This window comes from Alosa alosa, chromosome 2 (assembly GCF_017589495.1).
Source record: "Alosa alosa isolate M-15738 ecotype Scorff River chromosome 2, AALO_Geno_1.1, whole genome shotgun sequence".
Classification (NCBI taxonomy): Eukaryota; Metazoa; Chordata; class Actinopteri; order Clupeiformes; family Clupeidae; genus Alosa; species Alosa alosa.
In genome coordinates, this window is record NC_063190.1 from 2733339 (window position 1) to 2758512 (window position 25174).

Consider the following 25174-nt stretch of genomic DNA (forward strand, 5'->3'; position numbering starts at 1 on the left):
AGGCCTCCCAGATGTCTTTTGTAACTACTCAAGTTGTGCTGATATTGTACGGCAAGGGAGTTTTTATTGCACCTGAGAGTTTGAAATGGATTGCTTTATTTCTGGGAGGCTATTTAGCATAGAAACAGCGTGTCTCATTTCAGCCTGTGCTGTGCCTACTCCAAAAGGGCTTTATAAACATGCTGAGACCCCACATGCCCTCGCACACTCTGAGAAAGTGAAATAAGGGATTCCAACAGTACCAGACTGTTAAGCCCAAACAGCAACGAAACACATACAGAATGCCAGGACCTTTTCACTGAAATGCCTCATATCTCGTGTGTGTGTGTGTGTTTGAGAGAGGGAATGTGAGAATGTGGTGGGGGTCTCTGAGTGTATATTTTTGTAGCCTGTGTGAGAGAGAGATTAGGGGGGCGAGAGAGAATGAGTGGGGGTCTCTTTGTGCAGTGTATGCATTGTATGTATGTCTGTAATTTTGAAAAAAAAGGGAATATGAGTGTGTGTCTGTGTATGTGTTTGTGTTTGCACTGTATGTGTGTATGTGTATGTGTATGTGTATGTGTGTGTGTGTGTGTGTGTATGTGTATGTGTATGTGTATGTGTATGTGTGTGTGTGTGTATGTGTATGTGTATGTGTATGTGTATGTGTATGTGTGTGTGTGTATGTGTGTGCGCCCATCAGAGACAGACAGGGGTGAGTGGGGTGAAGGTGATTTAGTGGAGATGTGGGAGGTAATGGCTTTTATTAGCAGCATTTATCATCACATCCTCCTACAGAATACATATAGCAGAACCAAACAGTAGGTACCTTCCAGCCAAGCCAAGTCAAAACTGAATGGGTAAGCAGAAGTCATGTCAGCACAGAGTCTCCAAAACCGAAAGTGCTCGGAGCAGTCAGCTGCTTCTCTCTGTCTAACTTCACCTTAGAGATGAGGCCCTGGACACAAACACATAACAGGGCTGAAAAATGGCAAATCCCAAATTTGTGCTACTTTTCTTCGTTGTGGAAGGTAAGAGCTTAAGGCTGTCCATGCCATGTTCGGCTAATGATGTCTGATGCCTGAAACCTTAACATATAGAAATCACAGACGTGCAAAAAGGAAATAGGCTACACAATGTTGTATCGCTAAATATTTGATGCATATACAAAATATTACAGCTGCTTTTCGACTTCAGTTGGCTTCACATGTCAGTACTAATGTATGTTCATGTGTTTGCACCTCTAGTCACTGCAGTAAGGGTCTACTCTCCTCTCGGACTGATGGCTAGGCTTCCCTGTGAGTATGAGTTTGAGATCCTGGAGGACCTCAAGCAGCTTTCCCTTCAGTGGAAGAGCCCCAGTAACGAGCTCCTCTGCCACTTCATCAAGCACAAGGCCTATCAGAAGTGCACCCCGGGTTACTCGCTGGAGTACAGCCCCAACAACGTCACTCTGACCATTAGGACGGTGAGGCGGACAGACTTCGGGACCCATGTGTGCTCTGTCAGCAAGAGCCACGAGTTCTCCGACTTCAGCATAGATCTCATCTTGAAGTCTGGTGAGTGTGATCACTAAGCCACAACCAAACATTCTAGAGTGCTAGGCTGTCATCTGGGGCCACCAGTGCACACCACAGGCTTAAGTCATGTGAATGAAACATGTGAATCACATTGACCAAATATACTATGCACAAATATATAACAATATTGATAAATACTGTGTGTGTGTGTGTGTGTGTGTGTGTGTGTGTGTGTGTGTGTGTGTGTGTGTGTGTGTGTACAGTATGTATGAGCATGTGAGGCATCTTCAGTGCAAGTAACAAAGCTTATGTAGCATAATATATTTTTGTCTGTTTAGAATCATCTTCAAATTCTTCAGTGGGCAGTGGATGTGATTCAGGTAATGTGTAGGCTCTACTGTTACAATGAATTTTGCTGCCAAAGCAAAGCAAAGTCAAAGCAACATTAGGCCTACAATATCCACATATCTTTTTCCTCTTCTTTTAAGCTGAGACTCCACCCGAGTCCATTAGATCCGTATAACAGGGCACCTCGAAGGCCGTTATCCCCCTCATCACCTGGTTGCCACTATAGGCAATAGTCATGCCTTTATAGCACGCAAAGGAAACAAGCGGTTCCATTTAAAAAGAAGCCGACTTGTTCAGTTTGTTGTACAACTTTCTTTGGCCCTAACAGCGATTGCATGGACAGTTAGCTTGTTTACATATGACCTCATTGTTGTCCTACTATGGGTGATAAAGTATATTTATCTACAGTATGTATATATATATATATATGTATAATATTAATAATAATAATAATAATAATAATAATAAGCTTTATTTGTATAGCACCTTTCATACACAGAATGCAGTTCAAAGTGCTTTACAGTTGGAGCATGTAACACAATAATAGAGAAGAAGCAGTCATTCCTCTTTGTTGCTGTGGCCGTTTATGATCCAATCAGCCACATGTCAGAAATATAGATAAGAACATGTAACACAATAATAGAGAAGAATACATATCAGAAATATATAGGCTTTACTAACAAATGCTTAGGTCCCGTTGATGCGGACACTAAGCAGTTAACCTTAGTATGATCTTTTGTGATTTGTTCTTTTGAGTATTTGTTGTGATTGTATGACTACATACAGACGTTTATTTCGTACACAATTAGACAGTATGATATGATCACTTGATCACTTTGTAGCCCATACAAACCAACTCAGAAGAACCACTTAATTAATTAAATATGCTAAACAGATGTCTTTAGACCCATCTTATAAACACAAATAATCAAGATTCAATTTCAACGTGTGTAATACTTAAACTATAATGATGACAAAATGGCATAACTAACTCCCTTTGTTCTCTCTCCTCCCCTTACTGTAGGTCATGCACATCCTCTCTCCTCTCTCCTCTGTTTGTTTGTGATCATCTGGCAGTGCAGATGTCACAGTCCATAAACACAGTGACATCCCTAGTGCCTTTAATTATTGTTAATATTATTTCTGCTGTTTTATGTTCAGCAATACTTTTTTTATAGACTGCATGACAAGTAGGCCCCTTGGGTGAATGTTGTGTTTTCACTTCCAGAGGAATTTGTGTTTAAAATAAGTGTTTTGACTTCCAAAAGAATTTGTGTTTAAATAAGTGTTTTGACTTCCAAAAGAATTTATGTTCAAATGAGATTGTTGGCTTCAGTTACTTGTGTACATGTATTAACTGTTCAATTTAGTGCACAAATAATTCTACAGAAAACATGCTTGTGTTCATTATACATTGTTCCAAAACGCTATATCTCCATAAAAACATTAAAAAGTCATGTTATTTCATTGTGCATTTCAGGTAATGTCAATCAAATTGCAGTTGTGTTTTTTTTTTTGATTGAGTAAAGATAAATCAAATAATAATAGTTAATTACAGTTCTACTGAAATTACTAGTAAAACAAAATGTAAACAAATTATTCATTATGATGGAAGATTTAGCGTTTTGGATATAGCGTTTTGGAACCAAACTCTTCACATTATAATGATAATGTTATTGTGTGAATGGGGTTGGTTGATGATGCTGATTTGCTGATAGTTGATATCTTCTGATTTAAATGTCACCAGTAGGCTTTATCAGGCCTTTCTTCAGAATACCACTAGGTGGCTGCAAACACATCTCTGCATATGCTGGGTTGGGTTTCTCCTGAAACAGACTGAAAGATGCACTGTGTCACTTACGCACCCCACATACATTATACTGTTGTGTTATGCTTGAATGTATTTGTGAATGAAGGGTTTATTAAGACATCCAGTTCCACACACTGACTCCCTCAATCTGACACTCAGTCGGGCGTTTCATAGGAAAGCAATTCAGAATTTGCTATTGAGGGACGACTTATCTGAGTATTCAAACCTTCTCAGTTGAAAGACCAACCCTTCTGGTGCTAACAGCACTTCTCCGGGACATTTGGAAGGAACGTTTCAATGTAACACCAGGTCCAGGTCAAGATCACAACTGCGAACAACAAGTTATATTAATGATCAGATGTTGGCTGGGCCTTGCCCTGTCAGAGAAGGTGAAAAAAGAAAAACATTTGTGCATGACGGACCGAAATACAGTATAGTGACCCTCCACCTTGTATGAGAATTTGAAGAGTGGACACACACACACACACACACACACACAGATTGATGGATAAATGGACTGATCTGATTACAACAGGCTACCCTCTTCCCTGTTCTGAGGGCGAGAGTGTGTTGTGATCATACCTGTGAGAAGATTTAAAGAAGGTTTAAACTCTTCAGGTACCATCTCTGTGCTCATGTCATGTCTGACAAGTTGTTGGACTATATGGTTCATGTGAACACAAACATTATTGTTAAAGTAGTGGTGAAGTATTGCATGTTGATATGTTGGTGTAGTATGTAGGCCTAAACATCAGTATTTCCATCAGATACCAATCAATAAACGACTTCATTATCAATTATAGCCTACTCTTTCCATTCTTTTACAAAGACCAAAACTTGTTTTGCTAAAAATGTAGGCCTAGCAGGATGTGTATAGGCTACATTTACACTAGCAACCAAACTGAAGCATCTCTAAATCAAAATATCCTAGAATATATTATTGATGAAACCACTTATTTGTCACCTGAAAAGTGTTTGCAGCGTTTCAATCTTCGTGATACATTTTCGTGCAAATGTGGAATGATGAAATTACTGCCTGTCGTTGTGATTGGTGCCTCAGGTTGTTCTCACGGATGAGGGGAAAGAGCGAATGGGCGAGAGAGGAAGGGAGAGATATAATTGTCAGCGAGAGAACAAGAGAGAGAGAATTGTACAGTAACGTTGGCAGACAGGCTTACATTTGACCGCAGCTGTTAGGATCATCCCATAGCAATGGATTGTCGGAACGTAAGTACATTTTTGGATATCTATCTGACTTTTTGGTGTTCAAATCTATGCGGAATTGAAGTTTGTGGCCATAGATCAACTTTTATGTGAGCGACTTCGCCACATCGTCAATTTAAACCAACAAGAGGACGGTTGAATCAAATAACAATCAACCTTATCTTTGAGTCTGAAGTGATTTGACGTCTCCAAACTGTTACTGCGTTAAATTGTTCGTAACTTTCTTACGAATCACAAAACATAACTGATGAAGACACTTAGTTGTTTTGAATTCATATGCGATTGTAACTCCGTTTACAGAGCGTATTTAGGCTGCTTCAAAGCAAAAGCGCTCTGGGCTGAGCCAGTGAATAGACTGAGATGTGACACTTGTGGTTGCATGCAATCTACCAGTGAAAGTATTTTCCACATTCAAATGAATGCAAATGTATTACAACAATGCTTTCATTTCTGAGGAACAAGTTTGCAAAAGTATAAATTATCTGGAAAGTTGACTGTTTTAAGTTATTATTTAGACCCCATTAATAAGGGAATCATTAATCTGAGAAAGGAGTTTGGCATGTGTTTGTCCTGAGTGAATGGTCATAACAAATGTTTAATCATTTTTGCATTGTTTTCATAACATTGTGTAATCTAGCAAATTAATGATTTAGATAAAGAGGTGAATCTGAAGTCTAATAATACACTGGCTCATCTTGAACCCATAGCTGAAGCCTGATTGCTATGGAATGTTATTATGGTCAAAGTAATTGGTAAAAATCTGTTATGTAACCACAACCTCCCAGTGGACTCCAATTGGCCGTCCGTCCGTGCTGTTCTCTGGAATCTTTCTAAATTGTATGTGCAATGGCAACTAATAGGTGATGCTGAGTTTGAGTGTATACATCAGGAATGCATGCATAATTGTAATGTTTATGTTGTTGAAAGCGTTTTTGTTGTTGATTGTTACTGACCAGAATATCCCATTAAGATTGTCAAGGAACAGACAGATGCAAAGCCATTTACCAACAGAGAGCCAAAACAATCACACAGACATCACAGTTGATACAGCAATGTGTCTAATTGCATGAATTCTATTCTCCTCCACTTGATTAAAACATATGACCTGTAATGATGTGAGTGCCATATCCTGGTGAAATGCCAAGAGGAGGGCCTATTTAAAATACCAGAAAATATGAATTTATTCGACATCAGCAAATCCTAGCGACTAAAAACATGTTGTCATTTCGCATATTCAATTGTTATAACAAGGAGCTAACTACACCGGTGTACTGATTGCAATGTGCAGCTATACGATAGTGTATGTCACGTCGGATGAAAGTGCCAGATATGTGAATACATGTAGAAATGGCCCTCTATAGTCCTCTAATGGCCCTATGTGGTCAGGAAGTGGGCACTGATGGGCCCCAAAGAGTCTGCATAGGATTATTTTAATATCCAATCATCAGTGGAAGAAGTGTGGTCTGCACACTGCAATTGCTCCAAAAATATAAACTTTATTACTTTAAAAACATAGCAACGTTTCGATCACCCTGGATCTTCGTCAGGAATATCCAATCATCAATCATCTCACCACTAGAAAAATCACACTCGTAGCTGGTGAAAACCATAGACTGTAAAAACAAAAAACTTTAAGCATGTTGAATTATTTTCTTGTATAAGTCACCTGCATACTTGCCGTTCTCCAGTATCTACTTCAAGAAGTAGGCTAAAGAGATCTTGAGCATGTTCTTACGTAAATAGCTGGCATAAGCGCTAGTGCTTCACAGCTTCCAGCCCACAGTATGGCCCCAAAACTTGTTGAGAACAGGAGAGAGCAATTAACTCTGTATAATTTGAGGACATGACTTGCGACTCGTTTGACAGATGGTCATTTGCATGTTCCTGACAGTCAAAGACCACAGATATAACCACTTTCTGGAGTGCATGGCCATGCCAGTAACCTGCGGGCCTTTCAGAGCAAGAAATAAAGTATTCGAATCTTCTAACCTGACAAGCAAATGCAGACTTAGAACCAGAATAATCATGATAATCATTTCCACACATCATGATGGTATTAGCTAACTACTAAGATGAGATAACTTGGATTACTCTGATCCTAACTGTTGTAGGAAAATCTACAACAAAGAGTTATATAATGCACTTAAGTTGTCATGTTTGTTGTGCAATAGTTTATCCCTGAGTTAGGCTATGGAAAGCCCTTAGGAACATATTGTTTCCTTTTGGCTCAGCTGGTGCCTTTCACTGGCAGCCAGTGATGCACAGTCCTCCCTGCGCCTGCTCCCCGGTTAACGTCACTCCCCCGGCGGGGAAGGCAAATTAGATGAGCTCTCGGAAACTCGGGCCTCGGGAGGGAACTGTTGCCACCTTCCACCCAAAGGAAAAGGTAGAGCAGCAGCGCAAGTTCCGTACTCGGAAACAAAGCAGGAACGATTTTTTGATCACTCTGCTGATAAAACACTATTGTTCACACACCACATCAGACAGATCCGACACAACATTACCATATATCCCAAGTGAGGGCCACGGGAGTTGTTTTTTTTTAACTACATTTCCATGGCAACTGCGAATCACTGTGAGTCACCTTTGAAGTGATAAAATCCAACACTCAGTGTGGATTACTCATATGGCTACAGTGAACGTTTTTTTCTTCCCCACCGTTCATTGTCACACAGGGAGCAGGGCATTAGCCAGAGAGATGAGGCTGCTATATGGGCTCTGTTCAGGTTCATCATGTGCCATTTTCTCTCAACCATTAGCAAGGGTGCAGCCAGCCGCCAGACGAGGACATCATGGACATCCCACTGGATGACCCGGCCGCAAACAAGGCCGCAGCCAAGATCCAAGCAGGCTTCCGCGGTCACATGACCAGGAAGAAAATGAAGGATGAGAAACCCAGAGAAGAGGTGAGCAGAAGCTCATGACAAAACATATTGTCTGTCTGTCTGTCTGTCTGTCTCAGTATGAGCACAGGACAACAGTGGTGTCCAAGGCAGTAGATGTTGGAATGAACACACTTACTTCTGATCTTGGCCCTTATTGATACTGATAGTACTTAATACTCTGATAGAATACATAGTAGCCTAGTGTGCAGGTAATTAATTCAGCATGAGTAGGAGAAAGAATATTTTTCCCTCATCTTAAAGAAGACAGTATATATTCTGAATAGAATATAGAATTGTAACTAAATTTGAAACCCAAGATCCAAATCCAAAGGAATTGGAAAAGAAATGTTGCCCTCTCCTTTAGGAATCAGTGTTGTCTCCATCAACTTCAGAATGGTTAAAATGGTATCCTAGCGATGAAGCCTTAATTACTGGTTGCTAGGCAATAATACAGATGGTGCCCAGTGAATGTCAAGGGAGTACTCTCTCAACTGCATTGCTTATGCACGGCGCAGTAAATAGCAGTGTTCGCTTTATTCAGATAGCATAAAGTCAGAAGGAGACTTTGATGTTTATTTCTCTGCTTTGCTGACTTGTACAGTCCATTGTGGTCAGATATGCTGTACATTAATTTGGCTCCTAATGTAAAAGCAGTCTACACCGCAGGAGGTGAGAAGCAAAGGGCTCATGCAGATGGGTTGGGGAGTCTCTTCCTATCGGTCAGTTTCCATCAGACTGGCTTTGAGTGCCGTCATCACATGTAGTCTTGCCACGAATGGCAATTGATGGGCTTGAAGCATTCAACAGGCTACTTCAATAAGATGCGAAACGAACCGGACAGGATGTAATCAAATCTCTCAGTTTACACAAAAGCAGAGATCTGTGGAATGTAACTATGAGTCACATTCAAATGGCTCTACCAGCTGCGTGGGTTTTGTTTCAACTTTGGGGTGGGGCAGTAAAGTGATTCTCTCAGTTGGAGTCGGTTCTTTGTGCATAGGCAAATTGCTGCTTGCAGACAATCAGCCAGCATAATCTTCTCCAAATTATCCATGATATGTTTATATGTTTAACTCTTCTTTCCTGAAATTGTAACTGAGATATCAGAAAACATGGACTGTTTAAGTTTGTCTTAATAAAGAAGAAAAGACAGTGAATAGATTTGTATTTTTTTTTATTTAATATGCACCCAAAACTTAAAACTTCAATGTGCCCAAAGCACTGTATATCAAATTATATGTGTACAACCAACAATCTACTCAGACTCTTATATATGCAGCACATGATCCAGTCACCCAGTCTTGACCTCTACATAAACTTCCTCTGTTCCAGAAACAACGGGATCACAAGTAAAAGACAAAGACAGGCCGGCTCCACGAAGACCACACAGTGATCAGACTGGGGGAACACAAACACATCACTGCAATAACCAGAGCTCCTCTCTCCAAGGCAAACCCTGCCCATGTAAAAGTGACCGTAGATCTAGGTTTGGAGCTTGTCCCCACAAAACCGAGAACTCCCCCTCTCCTTCTCGTCCCATAAAGTCAGGATGGCTGTTCAATGACACACAAGTGAACCTCACACACAGCATGACTATTTATCATACCAGTGAAAGCTCTAGTCAGTTTGGAAATGTACTGTTTTTAAGTGGAATGTTTCTTTTTGGCTGCAGGTTTGCAACATATAGCCTACTACTTTATTGCTTAATATATTATAAGCAGAGTACAATCTGTGAAGATTGTGAGGTTGTTTTTATTCTAGCTCTTTGCTATAGTTAGTCTCAACATACAAATGACAACATGCATTTTTATTATATGACAGTTCAATTCATGACAGTTTCTTTTCTAATGTGCTTTTCTTTTGCCTGTTAAATAAATCTGCAGTCAAGTGCTTGGATTTGGATGCTATTACCCTGGCCTCTGCTGTTTATTTGATTTACACAATCACTCTTAACAGTTTTTATTAACATTCTATCTTTGTTAATACCGGTAATTGTTTTACCAAAATAGGTCTCAAAGTGCCACAATGGTTTATAAAACTATTTTAGCCTATAACCAATTCAATTCTAATTGATATTTTAACTGACAACACTAAACTGGGAATATTTTCTGTTACAATCCTGTCACTTTCGTTACAGACTACTGTTAATAATATGGAAGATTTTCACATTACTGGTGTGTAATTTTTCTTCTCCGGGACACAGATGATTAATCTTTCAAACTGTGAGACTCACATTCCCAAATAGCACAGATGGTCATTAAAAATGAATCTAGTAAAATGTAGTAGCTGCGTGCAGTGGAGCAAGTTGAAATATTGTTATGCTGCATGGACATGTTAGTAACCATCATCTCAGATCATGTCTGATTGTGGCGGAACAAGGCAAGTCACTTAGCCATGGGTACACGAAATACACACACAAGCACCAACCACATCATTCCAAAAGTGTTTTCCATTCTTGGGGTTAGTAGCCTAGTTACAGCCATAAGTTCTGGGTAGAATCAACAATAACAACAACAATTGTTCACAAGGAACAATTAAAGTTGTATCCCTCCATCTATTAGGCTCATTTAGGCCTTGTTTAGACTCCACTCCGAAGGAACTCTCCTCTCTACAGCTTTGCTCATGTATTAATTACAATGTTCAAATCACAATGGGCAGGGGAAAGTAGAGCATGTGGTAATTATCTCTCTCTAGATCTCCCTTGGTAGTGACTTATCACATCCACTTGATTCCCCCCCTCAGTCATATTTAACTTCAGCTGAAAAGGTTGGAAGCCAAGACACGCTATGTGGGGGAGATGCATGCATACTTAAGGCCCAGCAGGATGCAGTGAGTGCAGTGCATTGGGCAAAACAGGAAATGCGTGAGACATGGAGGCAAAGTGGAATTTGTAATACAGGTGCCATTAAGGTAGTGTGATTCAGACACCTGAAACATAGCAAGCCAATGGTGAATTTTACATGTAGGCCTACATCAGTTCAGTCTGTCAAAATAATGCATTTGTAGTCAAGAACAAAGCAGTGAATGCTAAATAAACCAAAACTGCCTGTTTTCCCTATGAAAAAAATAAATAAAGAAAATAACTGCAACCCAATGGTAAACGTTATTCACAGAAAGCTTGAACAATGCCTAAAAATAGCCCTCAAATCCATGTGACGTGGTAAAGAACCACGTCTGTTATTCACCCTCAAGTTGTGCTCACCCTTGCTGTGGAAACGGGGCCTCAAGTTGGAGCATCTGAGCCTACTTGCCACCTACGCCCGCACCCACTCACTCTGACACGTCCAGGGAATCAGCCGGGGGTGGGAGTTATGAAATATGAATTTCTCCGAGGTTTCCAATGGCAACAAATCATGGCTATCCCACTTCGCAAGGTTTTAGCGCAAAGCTTTTATCTCTTTTATATTACAGATAAATGGCTCATGTTTACCACTAACACATGGTAGCATGAGGTTCAAAGATGCACGCCATCACACCCACACAACTGTCAAAAATGTGTGGATTATTGGCGATTACACACCAACATTTGATAGAGGTTTGATTACGCAGCAAGGTTTGTAAAGTCAAAATGTCACACATACCTTTATAACTTGCTATTATTAACTTTGCAGTTATCCAGTTAGGCTACTGGAGAAATACTTCTGACAGATATCAGCCTCATACACAATTCTGTCAGTGCCTCCCTGCAGCTGATGAGGCTGTGTGCACCATAATGCCCTACAAGCACTTTCAACAATTACCAGAAGAGGGTGTTGTATGATCACAAAGATAAGGCCTCCACAGCCTTTGAAAATAATTAGAAAAAGGATTATATGACCAAATGATTTCTAATGATTCAAAGCTGGATCTGTGTCATATCACCTCAAATTTCAAAAGAATGAAAAGCACATGGCCTGCTACTGATGATAGGCTACACAAATGGCATAGCCTATCATAGGTTAGGCCTACTCTGTGATATAAATATCTCAAAATATCCTAAACATTGACATTTAACTGTTTTCTCAGAAATTTACATTTGACTTCATCAACAGTTTTTACAGAGTTTAAGTTCATTTAGTGACTATACCAAAAGCCACCCACCAATATAACTAAAACTGCCTGTTGGAGAAGGCTTGTTCCCTAGACTTGTAAGTGAGGTTATCACCAAGCAGACACTGATTAGCACATAGGCTGAGTGCTACTTCACTGCTATGAGACTTCACATGCCATCATCTGCTAATTCAGACCATTGCCACAAAAGCATAGCTTGATGGGCTCCAAGCACAGTGCTGAGAGACACTTGTCTATTGTTGTGATGTTCTTGAAATTCATTATGCTTCAGGCCCTTCTGGGGTGTGGGAAAAGAGTAGGTCCCTAAGAGAGACTAACAGTCATCATGGCAGGTGTGTTTTGCATACTCACTGGTTCTATTATCCCCTACTCTATGAAAGGATATTTTTCTTGTTCAGTGCAATTCAACGCACTGCACAATGGCTTGCTTTTATTTTATTATCAGCTAAAGATAAATCAGTCTTCATGCTTCATGGTCTTGTGAAGTTTTCTTTTGTGTTGAAGTTTTCTTCTGTCTTGTCCCACCATTGACCAACCCCCACACCACACAAATGCACGCCCGCTCACACACAAACACAAACACACACACCCCTCTGTCTCGATGCATTGATTTGTTTGTGTCCAGCCTTGGCACAGCCCTGCCTTGAGGGAATAGCAGTGCGCTCATTCAGGGGACGTGCTTGGAGTGGTCAAATCATGCTAATCGTTTTGGAGAAAGACCGAGCCTTACACCCAAGATGAAGACAGAGAGAGAGGCATTCTCCAAAGCATTAGCTGCCCCTTCGCTTTTGCTCATCTGCTGTCTGCTTGTCACTTTCCAAGCAGGTAAGAAAATCCTCGCCAACTTTCTGCAGTTGAGGACCTCCGAGCTGTGCTGGAGGAATGTGCTGGTGCTGTGCAGCGCCAGTCTAGTGGGAGTGGCAGGGACTTTATTGAGATGTTTATGTTTGTTTTAGTACATTTTGTAAAGCAAGATGTTCTGTTTACTTGCTTTTGTGTGGTTTGTTGCATTGGTAAAGGTTTTCAGTTACTTAATGTTTTTTTTTATCATTTCTCTGTCTTCTCTTCTATACAAATACTCTTTGAATAACAATGTATATTCAAAATCCAAAACAAATGGCAAATATTGAGACATTGATATATTCAGATCAGAATTATATTCCAACTGACTTTACAATCATGTCTGTTCATTAACCATTCCTGTGGCCACATCTTCCTCTGTAATTCACTTTAAAAACTATTTGTATGGTTCTACATATTTCACACAATGTGACCCAGAGGGAATTCATTATTTATACATTTTAATACAGATTCAAATATACAATTTGAAAGTGCTGGAACTAGAACGTTTAACGTAAATGTATAATTCAACATAATGATTAATATATGTTGACTTATGCTCATGGTTATGAGCATTTCTTGTTGTGACTAAAGATAATAATAAATTGACAATTCTCATTTTTGGTAATATGTTAGATAACAAAGTTTCAAAAACTCGAAGGGACTTCTAGTGTTAATTGAGAAGTTCCGCACAGTACAACGGAGTTACTTGTGGGACAGAGGGCAGCCTGGAATTGATACAATGGATGGAGCAGTGAGATGATGAGGATCAGAGTTGTTAAAAGAGGTCCAAACAGTTGTCATTGTCCGTCTGTATGTCACGAGCAGAAGAAAAGAGTTGTGGTTACGTGGACAATGTTTGCCACTGCACCATGGCAGATTTGGAGGGTCTTGTGTTAGATTATGTACCGTGACAGATCCCACGTGTGTTGCGTTGTATCGCTTGGCTGTGCTGTCATCGCTGGAATCACTCGGGCCTCTGTGTGCCCCTGTCCATCCAATCACATTGATTGTGCGCCTCTGAGGGGACTTTTCATGGGCTGCCAGGGAGGAAATTGGTCAGAACAATCCCAGCCTTTGTCTTCACATCCTGACCAGCCCAGGGGACGGAGAATGGTTGCTAGGGCAATGAAGAGCCTCCATGCAGGCCAGCCTGGATGCCCATCGCCTGGGCATCCGTGGGAGGGGACACATATGACAGCATGGCCACTGGCCCCATTCCTCTGGAAATGTGGCTGTCAAGTTAGTCCTTTGAGAAATGCACGCAGGAGCTTCCTTGATCAGCTCTCCTACCATACAGTACACACTGTGTGCACAAACTCAGAGAGAATTACAATGTTGTGTTATATTAACATACTGTTTATACGGGATTAAATGATGCATTGCCTCACATAAAGGCTACACATTGTATACATTCATAAAATGCATAAACCCTTCAGAATATAGTGAATTGGGAAAATGTATTTAGTACATTTATACATAATACTTTCTGATTAAAGGAATTTCCCAATGCAAATTCAATTAATATTTATTGCTCTCACTCCCAAGTCATAATTTCTTTAATATTCAAGGGCTCAGCTCAGTTTAGCTTTTCTTAACCACCTCAACCACTCCTGAGGAAGTATCCTGATGCTCCTTACTTTAGAGGAGATCAGTTGATGAAGTCCCCTGGCACACTGTTTGAATTAATAACGTGTTTACTGGGAGGAGGCTACCACTGAAATGTTTCTCCGACAGGGTTGTATGACAGTGCATTTATTTTTTAAATATGACAGACATTTTTATCAAAAATAATTACTGCATACTGACATTATAGTTTATGACCTACATCACAGCCAATCAGGCAAATACACCAGGCATCAACAGTCTACAACGGCTGTTTTGAAACCCCTCAGCTTGTATTGTGGAATAAGGCTCAACAACCAAAATAATTTGCTGGGGGCACTCTTGTTTTGGTGTGATAAAATGTAGTGTAAAAGGGGTGAAGCCAAGGCCGTAGCCATGATATCAACATTGGGGGGCTGCGTGTACAAATCCGCTTTGAGCTGCAAGTTACCGTTCACTGGTAACTTGCAGCTAGCTCGGCTGGCGGCACTGTTGCTAAATTACGTTATGAGGTTTGGCACATATACATTCTCACTCAGGATAGGGATCAATAATACTTTCCACTATCCCAAAGATTTAGTATTTTATATCAACAGGACATGAAAAACTCTCTGCAACTCTCTGCACTAGCCTAGTGATAATGATCAGCATGTACTACAACAGGACATGAATCAAGCTGGCGCCATGCAGTCTTTCTGAAAATGATGGAGACTGGATCACGAAATGCATCAGATTAGCCTAACCTATGAAAGTGTATTTTCCGCTATTCCAATCGGATGTCTCAGTTCGTTTTAGCACTAATGATTGCGGAGATATTTAAGCAAACACCATGGGATTTCGTGTTTTGACGTTTGTGCTCACCTTTCTTTGGAAAGAAGTTTATTAGCAGTGTTTCCCCTCCTTTTGATGTCTCTCTTTTTCCTGTTTTGGCCTTTGTTTTTAGTAACCTGACTTGGCTTTTCTTGGAGGAAGACATTGCACCAGCAGCAAAACGGTCCACTACTAGCGATGCTCAACTAAATAAACAAAAGATAGACTACCTTATGAATCGTGCAGGCGGACTAAACCATTTAGCTCTTTAGCAAGGGAGAGTGAGGGTGACCTTACACAGTTTTCACTATGTTCTGTATACAACACGCTTTTTTTTTTTTAGTAATTAGCCTAAATTTCCAGTGAGTCTATTCGAAATTTTCACCACACATTATATTAACACATATAAAAAATCCAAACATAAGAGTTTTATGTATTAAAGTGGAATGACACAGGAAAAAAGTATTGAACGTGCCTACTGAAATTTCTTACTTTGTGGAAAAGCCTTTGTTTGTAAAGACAGCTTCAAGACATTTCCTGTATGACAAAACGTATTGGTCGCAGTATCAGGTCTGATTTTGGCCCATTGTTCTAAACAGATTCCAGGGGTCCCTCTTGTGAATCCTGATCTTTAGTTACTTCCAGAACTATCCTTCTGACTCCCTGGTCAGAAATATTACCAGGAGATCCTGTGCATGGCCGGTTGATAATGCAGTGATGTTTCTTCCACTTGCAGATAATGGCTCCCATGCTGCTTACTGGAAGATTCTGATGTTTTGAAATGCATCTGTAACCAGTTTCATTGATATGTTTTGCAACAATAAGGTTGCAAAGGTCTTTGGAGAGCTTTTTGCTTTTATCCATCATGAAATGTTTTTTTGTGTCACACCTTGGTAATGAAAAACCTTTTTATAGCCCATCAATATGTAGGCTACTAACCAAGCTTATATTCATTTGCACAGATAGAAAGGATAACTACTCAAAACAGATTCCAGCTCGTTCCTTCCCTTTCCTTGCCTTAGTGCTTTTTCTTAGCGTGTTTAATACTTTTCCCCTGTGTTATTCCACTTCATTACATGACTCTACTTATGGACTTATGGATTTTTTATGTGTGGATTACCTGAGTTATTACTAATGCCTGGTGAAAACGTTGTGCCCCCTGTATTCCACTTTTCACGGGCCCTCTCCTCCATTGGGGCCTTATACTTCCCACTTTCCCCCCCAGTACGACGCCCTTTAATCTGCTGAACCTTCTGCTCGTTTCCTAATATAAAAAAAACTCTCTGCAACTCAATACTGGCCTGCCTGCCTCAGCTGCCTGTGAGGGGCTTTTCAGTTGTGCTGGATTACTGTTCACTGCAAAGCGACCCAAGGATGAGTGCAACTAACTTTGAAAATCAACTACTGCTCAAACTTAAAGGAGAACTCCGGTGATTTTTCACATAGATCTCCATTTCTCAACGTCCTTTTCAGGCAAGTACCTCTACTCAGCGGCCATATTGCAACACTTTTTGGGCACTTATCGTGCATCTATTTCAGCAGAAATGCGTGTGCGTAAGGCTTCACGACACCAATCTTGCTCCAGCAGCGAGATCACAACAGATGATTGGCACGATGTCTTCACAGCACACCACATGATTGGCTCAATGTATTTTACAACACACCACATGATTGGCTCAATGTATTCACATGTCAACGTTTTGCCGCGGAAGGGTTGTGATATGTGTAGACATATGATGTGTAGACAACTGCCATGCATTACTATAGAGGATTTTTTGAGTGCTGTATCTCCTCATTAGAAAGTCTTTGGTAAAACTGGTTGTTCTGGTAACCCCAAAAAAAAAAAAAGTAACTAAGTAACTTTTACTTAAAGTACATTTTAAATGAACTACTTTTTACTTTTACTTGAGTACATTTTCAGATCGGTATTTTAACTTGTACTTGAGTAATATTTCATCAAGGTATTGGTACTTTTACTTGAGTACAATATTTTCATACTTTTTCCACTTCTGCTTAGTGCCAAAAGTTAACCAAACCGAACTTAGCATGGGCAATAACAGAGGAGGAAAAGTGGGGTGAGCATGCAATCAAACTGATGCTTCACTTCAGCCAGAACTGTCTGACCCACCTGCTATAAACTCACTCCGTCCTCTCTTTCATGAAAAAGCTGCCAGCTTTGCTGTCAGACATGGCATGAATGTTGTAAAACAATTGACAGAGCACCTAAATTCTGGCCATTGACCATTTGACCAACCATGGCATTTGACCAACCACTATATATATACATTTACAAAAATGGTTCAGTGGAGTGATCCAGAGATCCAGACTGTTATGGAGAGATGTTTGTGATGCTTGGTGGGTTACACATAGAGATGGCTCTTTGGAACACAATCGGATAACTTTTAGATGGAAGTAGTTGAACAACTGCACTATGTGATAATGGGGTGGCTACCTCTGGAACAGCAGACTCCTTCTAAAGGGTGGGCAGCATGGAAACCATTTCCAGAAGTAAAGGATGCCTTCATTGCTATGACAGCAAATCCTTTTCAACTGCTTAGCCAGGAATCAAACAATGTTTGCATGCTGGAGAAGTACACTTGTGTTCTTGTGTTTAATGATATCAGGAAGGACTTGTTTTCTCAAATATGTCTCTCAATGGAAAATATTCCTCCCACACAGGCTGCACTGATACAGCATTCAAATAGAGCAGTGTACCAAGCTAGCATTTGGTCCAAAGGTCTGCAGGCTACCCAGTCAGTGCCTTCTCCTGAAAAATATGGATGGACCAAATTAGATGATTTTTGGACACCTTTATGGACACTTTTACCAGAGGCAGCCAAAGTATGTAGAGAACCTCTTAAATGTGGCAGCAAAGGTGAGCCTCTCTGCTCTCGAAAGTGCCGATGCCAGGATGCTGGGTTGCCTTGCAAAGTAATATGCCAATGTGCCAGAGCATGTGAACAGATGCAAATATGCAGTATGTAGAGTAGGACTAATGTAATCTAGTGTGGTGTTTTACTGTGCCTTAAGAAGTTGCAGGGGACATGTGTGCTTAATTGTATGTTTTTTATGAGGTCTGCCTGAGGTGCTTGACTGTCTGTGTTTATAGTATCTTTGAGACAGTAGGTGGATATAGCCATAGTGTAGCCGTATTGTCTGCTTAAAACAGAGACATATCTATGACACTTATACCTAATTTCATGATTTTAGGAGGTTGTTTAGGTGGCCTTTGAAATAGCTGCCAATTGTGTGGATAGGCAGTGCAGCCTTTTTTTAAATTTTTTTTAAAAATGTACTTCCCGTTTGAGATTTCTTGGAGTAATCTTCCAGGATAACGTAGGATCACCCAAGGGACATCAAATTTCAAGCTTTTAGGAGGTTGTTTAAGTGGCCTCTGAATCAGCTGTCAATTATATGGGTGGCCATTTTGAATTTCTTCAAAATCTCACTTCCTGTTTGAGATATGTTTGATCACCCCTTCTATGATGTCTTAGGGTCACCCATATAAGCTTTTAAGAGGTTGTTTAGGTGGTGATTGAATTAGCTGCCAAATTTGTGGCGGGGAGCGCAACATTTTTCAATTTCTTTACAAACTCACTTCCTGTTTGAGATATTTTTGGGCACCCCTTCTAGGATGTCTTAGGATCACCCAAGGAGCATACATACCAAATGTCAAGCTTTTAAGAGGTTGTTTAGGTGGTGTTTGAATCAGCTACCAATTTTGTGGTGGGGAATGCAGCATTTTTCAATTTCTTTAAAAACTCACTTCTTGTTTGAGATTTTCTTGGGCACCCCTTCTATGATGTCTTAGGATCACCCAAGGAACAAACATACCAAATTTCAAGCTTTTAAGAGGTTGTTTAGGTGGTGTTAGAATCAGCTACCAATTTTGTGGCGGGGAGCCTGCCATTTTTCAATTTCTTTAAAAACTCACTTCCTGTTTGAGATATTTTTGGGCACCCCTTTTAGGATGCCCTAGGATCACCCAATGAACATACCAAATTTCAAGCTTTTTAGAGGTTGTTTGGGTAGTGTTTGAATCAGCTGCCAATTTTGTGGTTCCTTAGGGTCACCCAAGGAACATATCTACCAAATTGCATGCTTCTATCCACCGCGTAACGATTTTTCACATAATCTCCACTTTTTTTCAAGTTTTGTGCCGTCGCCACATTTGAGTGCTATGTTTTGCCTGCATGGATGCGCGATTGAGTGCGCATCTAAATGTAACATGCAAGATGCAACAACCATTTCTAAGAGGCTTATAAACCGGATCATTTCTGACATTACTACAAGCATATGAATACAGTATTTATGTTGTAAGACATGTGAAAGAAATGAATGACAGGTACGCACAAATTCAAATAAAAGGACACTACGTTTCACTTTTGCTATCATTGCGAGAGAATAGGCTACAATATGGAAAATGCTTCAAAGTTCCCTTTGAGTCTGATCAGCTTCAAAAATGAATGGGGTTTCCTTAGACAGTGCTACACCTTTCCAACAAGTTTTGTGAGAATTGTACCGGTATATTTTACGATATTGTTGACAGCCCGCACTGCAGTAGGGTGCAGGAAGCTTTTGATAGCACACGCCTCTAACGAAAAACCACCAGGACAAACCACTCACAGTGTAGGCTACTCTCTCTGAAACCATCAATAGCTCACTAATTTGTGCGTTATTTACGTTTGATTGCATTTCAGACTTGTTGGTTTCCTGTAGTAGCCTATAGCGTTTTTTTCTTTATTTATTTTTCCCCCCAATGTCTATGGTGACTATGGCCCTGGGTGAAGCCAAGCATTTTGGGCCCAATGAAATTATAAGATTAATCCCTGCAATAGAACAAATGTAGTCATTATGCCTCCTGTCATTGCATGGCCCTGGTAATCATCCAAACGTTCCCCATCTTTGCAGTGCCCCTGTTTGTTGTGCTATGTGTGTACCATGCACTGTGTTTCATGTGGAACAGCTTTGTCTACAGTCTCCTTCTACCGTCTACGTCTGCACAGGGGGAGTTGGGGCGGTAAACATCACCACCCTGGGCGCCCTCATCCGGGGCACGACGGGAGGAGAGGCCCTGCTGTCGGTCCGCTACGCCAGCGCCAGCCAGGACCCTCCCGTCATCAAGTGGCAGCTGAAGAAGGACAAGCCCATCACGGTGGTGCAGTCCATCGGCACGGAGATCATCGGCAACCTGCGGCCCGAGTACCGCGACCGCATCCTGGTGTTCGAGAATGGCACGCTCCTCCTGCATAACCTGAGGCTGTCCGACGAGGGAACCTACGAGGTGGAGATCTCCATCACGGACGACACTTTCACCGGAGAGGGGAGCATCGACCTCACGGTGGACGGTGAGATGAGAGATGTGGTGGGTGGGGTAGTGATGTAATGTGTGTGACAAATGTGTGGGACAAAAAAGTTCTTCGAGGAACACAACAAAATGAAGAAGGAATATGCATAAAATTGTCAGGTTGGGAAATGGTTCATAGAATTGTTTTACAACTGAGATGTGATCCTACAAGTCAAATGAAGTCACTTGATTTGACTTGATTTGGTCCTAAAGTTTCTGTATTGAATTTTACATTAAATGCATACATATGCATACATCCTCAAAGGCGCTTGACATCAGTAAGGCTGTTTGAGGACAGGGCTATTGGATGTGAAGTGAGCTGAAACTGCACTGTCTGTTTGTTTGATGGCAGAGCCGATCTCCAGGCCCTATGTACACATGGAATCCTCCACTGTTCTGGAGTTGACAGAACAATTCACGCTCAACTGCAGCCATGATACAGGCACCAAAACTATTTACAGCTGGTTCAAAGGGGACAAACCACTTTCCAATGAGACACGCCTTGTGCTGTCACCTGACCAGAAGATCCTGACCATCACCCGGGTGCTGATGGCGGATGATGACATCTACAGTTGCCATGTTGAGAATCCTCTTGGCAGCATGAGAAGCATGCCAATCAAACTCACAGTCTATAGTAGGTGCACAAGAAAATGATACACAAGAAAAGCACTGTTGCTATGCATTTGTTTTGTTAAATGCTTCCTTACTGGGGGCAGCCGTGGCCTACTGGTTAGGGCTTCGGGCTTGTAACCAAATGGTTGCCGGTTCGATCCCCGACCAGTAGGAAAAATGTGGGTGGGAAAGTGGTTGAGCACTGTTCTCCTATGCCCACATCCACGGCTGAAGTGCCCTTGAGCAATAAGGCACCTCACCCTTCACTGCTCCCCGAGCGCCGCTGTAGCTGGCAGCTCACTGCTCCGGGTTAGTGTGTGCTTTCACCTCACTGTGTGCTGAGTGTGTTTCACTAATTCACCGATTGGGATAAATGCAGAGACCAAATTTCCCTCACGGGATCAAAACAGTATACTTAGTTTTAAAATATGGATACACATATTTTTGTGCTGTAGTTTGGTATGAAACATAGTAGTCTGAGGTAGTTAAACATCATATAATTAAACCAATTATGAGCACTGAAGCTTTTCTAAGATCAAAATCAGTGATCATTCTCTTTGTTCCAGAAAGGAGTTCCCTCTACATAATTCTGTCCACAGGGGGGATTTTTCTCCTCATAACCCTTATGACTGTGTGTGCCTGCTGGAAGCCTACCAAGTAGGTTTTATTTCAGTGTCATCTCATACCTTACATATTATCATCGTTTTAATCTTCTATCAATGTTCTTGAGCTATGGTGAATTTTATTGCATGATCAATTTTTCTTTTGATTCTTTCCATCATTTCAGATCTGAACGAAAAAGAAAAAAAATGAAGAAAAGGGCACAGGACCATGAGAACCATCTTATTGATCATGATGAAGACAAGACTGAAAGTAAGTGAATCTCATTTAAAACCAACATGTGAACCCCCCTTTATTAACCCTTAAAGTAGTACCGTCACACCGGTGTGACGGGAATGTTGAGAAATGAACATTCTAAAGAATATCTGGGTTCATTGAATTCAACATAGAATTTTAGAACCTTCAATTGTTGCGGAACTTAGAATGTTCAAAAACCTACACCTTTAAGGGTTAAGCCTTGCACCCAGGGCTGTGGCAGAAGGTGTGGTCTGGACATGATACAAAAATCGCTATCTTACACCCTCTAAAAATCATTACGCCACTGACCAAGAAAAACCTGGTCTATAGCAAAACAAAGCACAGCTGAAGATGCACTGTCACAAGATGTAAGCAGCCGTTAGCAAGCAGTCCCAAACAACTTCTCTGCAGGATAAATAGCCTTAGGATTTTTATTCAGTCATTCGAACATTACTGGGGTAAGTGTTGCTTTTTTCATGTTTTTCATGTTTTCAATGGTAACCCCTTGTCAATAGTGAAAGTAATTAACTGTGTTTTGTCGTTGACTATGAGACCATGGTGAAGTTTCACTTTGCCAATGAGTTCAAATAATAGACGAGTGCAGATGCACGTAGGCTATACTCTGCTAGGTTTTAGTAATACCTGTAGAATAATGTAGTAATGTAGTAATACCAGTAGGCCTACTGTAGCAACACCAGTAGAATACCTGTTCCATATGGTCTCACCATCTGGAAGTTGCGCTGCTTGCTGTTAAATGGAGTGACAGATGTCATTCTCATTGGTTTAAAGGATGTTACGCCCAAAACACACCCATGACTGATTAAGAAACATAAGAACAAACTTTTTCTGCCAAGCACCCGACGTTTGATAACAAAACCACCCAGAATGTGGACTGGACACACCCCTAAATGTATTTAAGCTTTTCGCCACTGACCATGCATTTTAGATCGCCAAGATAGAGCCCAAACTCTCTGACCTTTGTATCTCTTACCTGCAGATGAGATCATTCCGAAAAAAATAACCAATCATGAGCGCAGAAACCCAGTGGCACTCTACATCCTGAAAGAGAAGGTAACTGACGTCTCATACTTCTGCAATGCCTATGGAATGGGTATGTATAGGAGGGCTTGAGAACAAATACAAGTGACAACATGTTTACAGACACATCAATTGCATAATGGATTTTATAGCGGAATGCTGGCAAGATCCATGCCAGAATGGAAAGGAATAAGAAATCTACATCTTGACCTGAACTTGAAGAGCACTGGACACCGACAGATATAATTAATAACAAAAATTCTATGTAAGAAAGTGAAAGTTTAAGCTTATGTTTATATTTCAGAAGTGTCTCAGCTCACGTCTGACTTAGAAATTCTCTGTCAAGAAATGGTGACTGCAAACCTCAGGCTTGCTACATGGAGGGTTCTAGTAGGAATACTGTTTTAAAATGATAACAACAAAGAACAACAAAGAGAGACGTGCACCTCTAAACCTACTCTCATGTCTCTCCAGGATTCCGTTACCGGTGATCCAGGGTCTACATGCACAGCCTGTACCTCCAATGGAAGCCCCTCCAGCTACAACGGCTCGGGGCCTCCCATCTCCCGTTCTCCAGAGCGCCCAGCCCGCTCCTCTCGCAGTTACCCCCGCACCCCGACTAACTCGCCCCCCGCGCATCACCGCAAGAGGCAGGGCCAGAGCCCCCCTGCAGCCGCCCCCTCCCCTGCACGGAGCCGCAGCTCCAGTCGCTCCCAGAGGAGGCCTCCTGCTTCCCACCAGCCCGAGGATAACGCCGAACCTGCATCAGAGCCCAACACCTCCACAACCACCTGAATGGCCACAGTCTGGTCCACGTCATGCTGCTGGGGAACTACTTCAACATATCTCAACAGGAAGCTGTACGAAGTGTTTTTTTTATTTATGGATATAGGTGTTTTGCTGTGAGCGCAGTTTGATTTCACTTCTGCCAACATCAAATTAAAATACTGCATTGTGGAAAGAAAGACTATGATGAAGGGGTTAAAGACTTTACATGACAAAATTCTACATATAAATGTTATTATGAAAGAATTCATATGCAACAACTTGAGCTCATGTGATGGCATTTACAGTAATGTTTCTATGAGCACAACCAGACATGCACATGTTTAGGCTACTGTCAAAATATTTGAGGCTGTTGGTGTTATAATAAAAATGTTCATCTGGAAACATTAAGCAATCTGAAGGGATTCTGACTGTGATTCTAAAGGAGGTAATCATATGAATTAAAGAAGGTCTGTTATTTCATTATTAAGCTGAAGCAACATTGTTAAAAAAAAGTTGCCCCATGTATCAGCACCTTTAGACAGCACCAAATACAATTTATAAGAACAAAAGACCAGATGAAGAATACATGATAGCAGTTCTGTTATTTCTGTGCCAGGTCCCTTCCAGAGGCTTGTCCACATTATGTGTGAAAATGTCATGTTCAGCCATGTAGGCTACAGAGTGGAGATACACAGATTACAGTATTTTCCTCTCTGTAAGCACATGTATTTAAAGCATATGTAAAATATGATTATATATATATGATTATATATGTACATACTCATATTGTCTTGGATTTCTTTATATTTTATTATATTAATACTGGTTTGTTCTATTATTTTACACAAATAATAGCCGCTTTCTTCATGTTTGCGAAGATTGTGTCTCTTTCCATTAGTTACAGTGCATACTGTTCTTCTCACACAGAGAGAATGTGTTTGCTGATTCACACAAAAGAGTGAGTAGGTTCTTTGTTCTGGCTGGACACAGATTTTGAGTGCAGGCATTGTCAAGAAAGCCTGCAATTCTTCTCGAAATTCATGCATATACATTAATGTACAAGACAGAGCCGGAGACACTAAGGAATAGTACTGGACTTGCACACAGGAACAACATGTCTGAACAATCTGTGGGCTGGCCACATGTACACTGTGTACCAAATCGTAGGAGAAATCCTCACAGACACCATTTGCACATTGTGTATTTGCACAAGACAAACATCAGACAAAGTGACATGGCCAAACTTGAGGAAATCACAAAATGCTATATTATTCTTTATTTAGATATGGTTACTATTTGAAAACTTTACAATGTGCAAGGTGACCACTCCCAAAGGCAAGGTCAGCAAATAGCTGGGTGACTTAAGTAATCTTTTCTCCATAAAAATAAATTGTTGTGTGTGTATGGCCTACACATGTATTTGCCTACTGCTGTGTTTGATTTCCAGTGCAGAAATCTGTGCACTCTATTCTTTCTTCAA

At 40.9% G+C, this 25174-nt stretch overlaps 2 protein-coding genes across 2 annotated transcripts; both read left to right on the forward strand.

The window, feature by feature from the left end:
* Nucleotides 1-4730: 4730 nt before the first annotated feature.
* On the forward strand, nt 4731-9676 carry nrgna (neurogranin (protein kinase C substrate, RC3) a). Its single transcript, XM_048237484.1, has 3 exons — nt 4731-4884; nt 7641-7787; nt 9099-9676. The coding sequence occupies exons 1-3, from the start codon at nt 4870-4872 to the stop codon at nt 9117-9119; spliced, it is 183 nt and encodes a 60-aa protein (XP_048093441.1). The 5' UTR covers nt 4731-4869; the 3' UTR covers nt 9120-9676.
* A 2783-nt stretch (nt 9677-12459) lies between these two features.
* Nucleotides 12460-25096, forward strand: hepacamb (hepatic and glial cell adhesion molecule b). Its single transcript, XM_048267004.1, has 7 exons — nt 12460-12641; nt 20078-20419; nt 20771-21052; nt 21597-21687; nt 21818-21903; nt 22886-22959; nt 23401-25096. Exons 1-7 carry the CDS (start codon nt 12554-12556, stop codon nt 23719-23721), a joined length of 1284 nt encoding a protein of 427 aa, XP_048122961.1. The 5' UTR covers nt 12460-12553; the 3' UTR covers nt 23722-25096.
* Nucleotides 25097-25174: the final 78 nt, after the last annotated feature.